The sequence below is a fragment of the Camelina sativa genome, chromosome 11, assembly GCF_000633955.1.
Source record: "Camelina sativa cultivar DH55 chromosome 11, Cs, whole genome shotgun sequence".
In the NCBI taxonomy this organism is placed as follows: Eukaryota; Viridiplantae; Streptophyta; class Magnoliopsida; order Brassicales; family Brassicaceae; genus Camelina; species Camelina sativa.
In genome coordinates, this window is record NC_025695.1 from 47680301 (window position 1) to 47688557 (window position 8257).

At 40.1% G+C, this 8257-nt stretch overlaps 2 protein-coding genes across 4 annotated transcripts in view; both read left to right on the forward strand.

Moving 5' to 3' along the window:
* LOC104727012 (probable glucan 1,3-alpha-glucosidase) lies at positions 51–4582 on the forward strand. 2 transcript variants are annotated; one of them, XM_019232815.1, is made up of 7 exons: positions 51–445; positions 932–2158; positions 2510–2783; positions 2864–2999; positions 3349–3559; positions 3692–3898; positions 4017–4582. In XM_019232815.1, the coding sequence occupies exons 1-7, from the start codon at positions 101–103 to the stop codon at positions 4383–4385; spliced, it is 2769 nt and encodes a 922-aa protein (XP_019088360.1). In that variant the 5' UTR covers positions 51–100; the 3' UTR covers positions 4386–4582. The 2 variants fall into 2 exon arrangements, with proteins under 2 accessions (XP_019088360.1, XP_010444304.1); XM_010446002.2 differs by having other exon boundaries at positions 52–605; positions 1092–2158.
* Positions 6220–8257, forward strand: part of LOC104727013 (amino acid permease 4-like) — a 3192-nt gene continuing 1154 nt past the window's right edge. Inside the window, exons 1-6 of one of the 2 annotated variants that reach the window (XM_010446004.2) lie at positions 6220–6328; positions 6482–6776; positions 6881–6974; positions 7051–7265; positions 7342–7481; positions 7586–8212. In XM_010446004.2, coding sequence (XP_010444306.1) covers positions 6482–6776; positions 6881–6974; positions 7051–7265; positions 7342–7481; positions 7586–8212 — 1371 coding nt within the window. In that variant the 5' untranslated portion in view covers positions 6220–6328. Of the gene's footprint in view, positions 6329–6481; positions 6777–6880; positions 6975–7050; positions 7266–7341; positions 7482–7585; positions 8252–8257 lie in introns of those variants that run through there. The other variant, XM_019231580.1, reaches the window with a different exon arrangement.

Consider the following 8257-nt stretch of genomic DNA (forward strand, 5'->3'; position numbering starts at 1 on the left):
TGGTCGGGTATTCGGATCCGACCCGGAAAGATCATCTTCCTCAGAGTTTTGTGATTCTCACTTCCTCAATCTAAGGATTTTCCATGAACGAGGAACCAAAATGAGATCTCTTCTCTTTGTAATATCACTCATTTGCTTCTGCTCGCAAACAGCACTTTCATGGAAGAAGGAGGAGTTTCGCAGCTGCGACCAAACCCCGTTCTGTAAACGCGCTCGATCCCGTACTCCCGGCGCGTGTTCCCTAACCGTCGGCGATGTTTCCATCACCGATGGAGATCTCGTAGCGAAGCTAGTACCGAAAAAAACCCCTAATCAAGAAGATGGTGATCAGATCAAGCCGTTGGTTCTGTCTCTCTCGGTTTATAGGGATGGGATCGTGCGATTCAGAGTCGATGAGGACCATTCGCTGAACCCGCCGAAGAAGAGGTTCAGAGTTCCTGATGTGGTAGTGTCTGAGTTCGAGGAGAAGAAGATCTGGCTTCAGAAAGTAGCCACGGAGACGATCTCCGGAGACACTAGTCCGTCTTCAGTTGTCTATGTATCCGACGGCTACGAGGCGGTGGTGCGGCACGATCCGTTTGAAGTGTATGTGCGCGAGAAATCAGGTGATCGTCGTCGCGTCGTGTCGTTGAATTCTCATGGATTGTTTGATTTTGAGCAGTTGGGGAAGAAAACTGAAGGAGATAACTGGGAAGAGAAATTTAGGACTCATACAGACTCTAGACCATTTGGTCCTCAATCTATTAGCTTTGATGTTTCGTTTTATGATTCCAGTTTCGTTTATGGGATCCCTGAACACGCTACTAGCTTCGCCTTGAAGCCTACCAAGGGTCCTGGAGTTGAGGAATCTGAACCATATAGGCTGTTTAATCTCGATGTTTTTGAATACGATCATGATTCACCATTTGGGCTTNTCAGAGTTCCTGATGTGGTAGTGTCTGAGTTCGAGGAGAAGAAGATCTGGCTTCAGAAAGTAGCCACGGAGACGATCTCCGGAGACACTAGTCCGTCTTCAGTTGTCTATGTATCCGACGGCTACGAGGCGGTGGTGCGGCACGATCCGTTTGAAGTGTATGTGCGCGAGAAATCAGGTGATCGTCGTCGCGTCGTGTCGTTGAATTCTCATGGATTGTTTGATTTTGAGCAGTTGGGGAAGAAAACTGAAGGAGATAACTGGGAAGAGAAATTTAGGACTCATACAGACTCTAGACCATTTGGTCCTCAATCTATTAGCTTTGATGTTTCGTTTTATGATTCCAGTTTCGTTTATGGGATCCCTGAACACGCTACTAGCTTCGCCTTGAAGCCTACCAAGGGTCCTGGAGTTGAGGAATCTGAACCATATAGGCTGTTTAATCTCGATGTTTTTGAATACGATCATGATTCACCATTTGGGCTTTACGGCTCGATTCCGTTCATGGTTTCACATGGGAAATCTGGTAAAACTTGTGGATTTTTCTGGTTGAATGCTGCGGAAATGCAGATTGATGTGTTGGCTAATGGATGGGATGCAGAGAGTGGTATTTCTTTGCCTTCCGGTCAGAGTAGGATCGACACATTATGGATGAGTGAGGCAGGGATCGTGGATACTTTCTTTTTCGTTGGGCCTGAGCCAAAGGATGTTGTAAAGCAGTATGCAAGTGTGACAGGTACTTCAGCCATGCCCCAGTTGTTTGCCACTGGTTATCACCAATGTAGGTGGAACTACAAAGATGAGGAGGATGTGGCACAGGTGGACTCGAAATTCGATGAGCATGATATTCCTTATGATGTTCTCTGGCTTGACATCGAGCATACAGATGGGAAGAGATACTTTACATGGGATAGTGTCTTGTTTCCTCATCCAGAGGAGATGCAAAAGAAGTTGGCTGCGAAGGGTAGGAAGATGGTGACCATTGTGGATCCTCATATCAAGAGGGATGACTCATACTTCCTACATAAGGAGGCTACTCAGATGGGACACTATGTTAAGGATTCATCTGGAAAAGACTTTGATGGTTGGTGCTGGCCTGGTTCATCATCTTACATTGATATGTTGAGTCCAGAGATTAGAGAATGGTGGGGTGGAAGATTCTCGTATAAGAATTATGCTGGTTCAACTCCTTCATTATACATCTGGAATGACATGAATGAGCCTTCTGTATTCAATGGTCCTGAGGTATAACTTTCTGTCTGGTTGGTCCTTAGTTTGTCTATAGTGCAATTATGGATAAATTTGAACTCTGGTTGGGTATTTTATTTATAGATCACTTATCTTACATGATCTGACACCATTTATCAAATATTTCACTACCAAAGCTAGTATTTTAAGATTCATTGTGTGTTTATCTGTTTTTTAACATCGAATCTTCATCTCTGACTTCTTGAATAGTGGAGTGTAAGCTATGATTGCTTATTTTAACCTATGTTGGTTTATGTAGAGAACATTCCTTTTTTCCCCACATTTAACATCTATTTATGTAAATAGTATCATTGGGATGAATACTGACTGAATTTTTGTTTTGATTAGGTTACTATGCCAAGAGATGCATTACATGTTGGTGGTGTTGAACACAGGGAAGTTCATAATGCTTATGGATATTACTTTCACATGGCGACTTCCGATGGACTTGTTATGCGTGGAGAAGGAAAGGATAGGCCTTTTGTATTGTCAAGGGCAATCTTTCCTGGCACTCAAAGATACGGAGCAATATGGACTGGGGATAACACAGCCGAATGGGAACACCTTAGAGTTTCCATTCCAATGACATTAACTCTTGGTCTTACTGGAATATCATTCTCGGGTACAAGAAATTTTTGTGTTCAAATTCTGCTAAAGTTCTTTTATTCTCAAATCTAATGGAAGCTTTCTTTTCTTTTGCAGGAGCTGATATTGGTGGGTTCTTTGGAAATCCTGAACCAGAACTATTAGTTAGGTGGTACCAAGTGGGTGCTTACTATCCATTTTTCAGGGGCCATGCTCATCATGACACCAAAAGACGAGAGCCTTGGTTGTTTGGGTAAGATGTGATACAGTACTTATGTTTTCCTTGTGAAGACGTATTATTTAAGTACAATAGCTCCAGGTCTGGTCTATGAATATTTGTTTGATGGATGACAAACAGACAGAGGATATTACTATATTAAGCAGGGGTCATGAAACTGAACTGCCAAGTGAATAAGATAGCAGATATTAGAACCTGGTGTTGCACTCTAGTGTCTAGTCAGTTGATTTTATCAATAATTATCCCATTAATTACATCAAGTACGCATTTCAATGGTTGTCTATAGGTTTCTCTGCCTTTGATTTGCTGGCTCATTAATTTTGCACTTTCTCATTCGAATCAAATTAATGTTATCTTGTTTCAGTGAACGGAACACAGAACTCATGAGAGATGCCATACACACTCGTTACATGCTGCTCCCATACTTCTACACATTGTTCAGAGAAGCAAACCTTACGGGTGTTCCCGTTGTACGCCCATTATGGATGGAATTCCCGCAAGATGAAGCTACTTTTAGCAACGACGAAGCTTTCATGGTTGGTGATGGTCTACTGGTTCAAGGAGTTTACACTAAGGTACTTGAGCGCTTGAGTACAACTTCCTATTGAATTCTATCTTTGCCTTGGTGTCTCTATACTTAATTATCATCTCCAGAGAAATAATCAAACCTGCCACATCCCTTCTTGTCGTCATTTATGCAAAATCAGGGAACAACACATGCTTCCGTGTATTTGCCTGGAAAAGTTTCATGGTTTGACCTGAGAAACGGTAAGACTTACGTTGGAGGCAAGACGCACAAGATGGACGCTCCAGAAGAAAGCATTCCTGCGTTTCAAAAGGCAGGAACTATCATCCCAAGGAAGGACCGGTTTCGGCGAAGTTCTTCTCAAATGGACAATGATCCTTACACTTTGGTACGTATCACAATGTTATATCATATGCTATCAGCACAATGAACAAAGTAAATCGCTCGGTACTGAAAGATGAATCCATATGATAAAACTATGTGATCTAACATCTAAAATCCTTCAGGTAGTAGCGTTGAACAGTTCTCAAGAAGCAGCTGGTGAACTCTACATCGACGACGGCAAAAGCTTTGAATTCAGGCGAGGCGCTTACATCCATCGCCGCTTCGTGTTCTCGAATGGTGTTCTCACATCAACAAACTTAGCTCCTCCACAAGCTCGTCTCTCTTCCCAATGCGTGATCGACAGAATAATCCTCTTGGGACACAGCTCGGGTCCGAAATCTGCACTTGTCGAACCGTTGAATCAGAAGGCAGAGATTGAGATGGGACCACTGCGAATGGGCGGGCTTGTAGCTTCCTCGGGTACAAAGGTGCTGACCATCCGCAAACCGGGTGTTCGAGTGGACCAAGACTGGACCGTAAAGATTCTGTGATTGAACCACTCTCGCTCTTGGCGGTTAGAGTGGTCGAGTATCCAGTTTTCCGGGGACGGAATTGCACACTTCTTTAAATATACTTTCGGAATATTAGACTTAAATAGTTTGTAAGAGCTAACAGTTTCGATCGAAGTCACTCGGATTGTTGGTTATCTTTGATATAAAGAAAAAAAAAAGAGTTTAGATTTTGATAATTTCAGAATGCGTGGATCATTCATAATCCATAAAATTCTGGTTATGTCGAAAGAAATTGATTTCTAGTCAGACCGGTCTAGCCAACTATAACCATTTTGCTCAAAATATCTCTATCTACACTTGCAAATAATGTTATCTTTAATTGCTGCCTAATTATTTTCAAATCCTTTACTTTTTACCTAATCAACCCATTGAAAATCTAAGATTACGTTTTAGGTTTTACTAATGAGAAGAGAAGATTCGCACGCTTTTTAGAGTCATGCATATTAAAAATCAATCAGATCAGATTCTGTGGGATAGATCTGATTTTTCAGACAACACTTTTAAACATTTAACTTGTTGCTGTTTACTGTTTTAGAAACTCAAGTATGTAATCTAAAGTACATATGTCGGTATTAAATAATGTTAGATCCGTGTAGGTGAAATAAGATGCCAAAGTTCCGTGTAATAATAAGAAGAGTCACGTAACTTCTTAACCTAACGCTTGTAGTCTTTGTAGGTAAAAGATATACTCGAAACAATGTTCCGTTCATGAATCTCGAAATTAAAAAGAAAATAATCTAGTGAATATAAGGAAAAAAAACGAAAACAAAAGAATCTTGGAATTCAAAAGGAGTATTTTTATAAAGTATTCAAAGATACTCTTTAAAAAAATAGCAATGGTGGATAATTAATAGCACTTGCATGAAAAAATTCGATTCTCTCTTCTCTATATATCATATCATGCTTTTTTAGCTTTACATATTGTTCATTTAAACCAAGAATATTTGTGGCCGAAATCAACAATTGACAACTTATAACCTTTTCTTTATTGTCGATCGGAACTTAAACTCTCGTACAACTAACAGTACATATTAATCAAGTATCAAACACACTTTTTCCTTTTTGTAACATTAATTAAGTTTTACCTTAATTACGTATCGTTCTTCCAAAACCAAAAAAAAAAAAAAAATCATTAGCTAAATTATCCCGATCGAAAATCCATGATAAATACTCTGGACCTCTATCAAATCATTCTAATACATTATGCATATATGTTCGAAGATAGGAAATATATCGCCCTCCCTTCATGAACCGTATGAATTACAATACATTATGCATATATGTTCGAAGATATTTCAGACCATACTAATTTGAAATCGATGGATACTGGTAGTGAAATCAAAATTATAATGCGGTAATGCGGAATATATTCCTTATATAATAGATAAACAACATAAACCTAATTTAGCTGATGTCCTAATATATATAGCCTAGGGTTCGGAAGCATTTGAATTAAGAATGAATTTTGTTCATTATTATTTAGTACGAGTGATTAGATCGAATCCAAAAGGTATGGAGGCGTAAAACAAGCATTTGATATTTTTTTTACGTATCTTGAAAGAATAGAGAAAACAAAAGCATTTGAAAAAAATATTCACAATATATATTGAACGTTTAGCCAAAGAGTGAATATTAATACCCACTCTAAAATCCCACATCAGATAAACAATGAAATAAATGTGTATGGCTTATGTGGCCGAATTTTACAAATCTGACCTGTATATATGATATTATTTATAAGAAATAAAAAAAGATTCCCCACTTTTGATGGCTTATAAAAGGTGATGAACCAAAAACAATCAAAAATGCAGCAGCAACTGCTCTCTCCTTATTTCTTTCTTTTTCTGCATAGGCTTTTTTTGTGTGGGTTAAGTTTTGTGCATAGCCCTAGTCTTAAAGCTTAATAATCTCCATAAGAGAAGGTACTAGTATATATAACAACTACTTGTTTATTTCTTTTTTTGTATATATAGAAAAAACTATAACCGCCAATAGTCGTTAGTCAACTAACAGTATTTCAAAACTAGTGAGACCTCTGATATATAACTTTGATTTCTTACCTACAAAACCTGCAGATGGAAGCTCCACGGCCAGCTTTCAAATGTTTCGATGACGATGGCAGGCTTAAACGTTCAGGGACGGTTTGGACCGCCAGTGCTCATATTATTACGGCGGTGATTGGATCTGGTGTTCTATCGCTTGCATGGGCCATTGGTCAACTCGGTTGGATCGCAGGTCCTGCTGTGATGTTTTTGTTCTCTTTTGTCACTTACTACTCTTCTACTCTTCTTAGCGACTGCTACAGAACTGGAGATCCTGTCTCCGGGAAGAGAAACTATACTTACATGGATGCTGTCCGATCAATCCTAGGTATCTACAACATTCGATTCTCTCTGTTTTCCTACGTGCATGCTTTTGGTTGCTCTGTTTTTGCTCTGTTTCGTGGGTGTTCTGAAATGCTCTGTTCCTGTCAGGTGGGTTTAGGTTCAAGATCTGTGGGCTGATTCAGTATTTGAATCTCTTCGGTGTCACGATAGGTTACACAATCGCAGCATCTATAAGCATGATGTGAGTCTCTTTTCTCATTCTCTTGGAACTAAAAATAATGATTCAAAAAGCCTTAAAAACTTGGTGAGCTTTGTAGGGCGATCAAGAGGTCCAACTGTTTCCACGAGAGCGGTGGGAAGAACCCGTGCCACATGTCGAGCAATCCATACATGATCATGTTTGGTGTTACCGAGATCTTGCTCTCTCAGATCAAAGATTTTGACCAGATTTGGTGGCTGTCCATTGTCGCTGCGATCATGTCCTTCACATACTCTGCAATCGGCTTAGCTCTCGGAATCATTCAAGTCGCAGGTAAAAATAAATGAAAAATCTTTAAGATTCTTTCTCAAGAATCAACAACACTTTAACTAACTCTTATGGGTTTCAGCAAATGGGGTCGTCAAGGGAAGTCTCACAGGGATTAGCATAGGGGCAGTGACTCAGACACAGAAGATATGGAGAACCTTTCAAGCACTTGGAGACATCGCCTTTGCTTATTCATACTCTGTTGTTCTTATCGAGATTCAGGTAAAATATAAAGTGAAATAGTATACGAGTGTTATTATCGGTTTCTAAATGATTTTACAAAACAAATTGACATATCTTGTGGGGGTGGTGGTGTTTTCGAGTAGGACACTATAAGATCTCCTCCAGCGGAATCAAAAACGATGAAGAACGCCACAAAAATCAGCATCGCTGTTACAACGACGTTTTACTTGCTATGTGGTTGTATGGGCTATGCCGCTTTTGGAGATGCAGCACCGGGAAACCTTTTAACCGGTTTTGGTTTCTACAATCCGTTTTGGCTTCTCGACGTGGCCAACGTTGCCATTGTAATCCACCTCGTAGGAGCTTACCAAGTCTTTGCTCAGCCCATTTTCGCCTTTATTGAAAAACAAGCCGCGGCTAGGTTTCCCAACAATGACTTGGTAATCAAGGAACATGAAATCCGAATCCCCGGTTTGAAATCACCGTACAAGGTTAACGTTTTCAGAACGGTTTACCGGAGCGGGTTTGTGGTTTTGACCACCGTGATATCGATGCTTTTGCCGTTTTTCAACGACGTCGTCGGTATTTTAGGAGCGTTAGGGTTTTGGCCTTTGACGGTTTATTTTCCGGTGGAGATGTATATAAAACAAAGGAAGGTTGAGAGATGGAGTATGAAGTGGGTTTGTTTGCAGATGTTGAGCGCTGGTTGTTTGATGATCACGTTGGTCGCAGGAGTTGGTTCCATCGCCGGAGTAATGCTTGACCTTAAGGTTTACAAGCCGTTCAAGTCTACTTATTAAACAAAACCATGATGA

Coding starts and splice junctions, on each gene's coding strand:
- LOC104727012 (XM_019232815.1), top strand. CDS start 101: ATGAGATCTCTTCTCTTTGTAATATCACTCATTTGCTTCTGCTCGCAA. Junction 3,000..3,348: donor CGAGAGCCTTGGTTGTTTGG/GTAAGATGTGAT, acceptor ATCTTGTTTCAG/TGAACGGAACACAGAACTCA. Junction 3,560..3,691: donor TTCAAGGAGTTTACACTAAG/GTACTTGAGCGC, acceptor ATGCAAAATCAG/GGAACAACACATGCTTCCGT.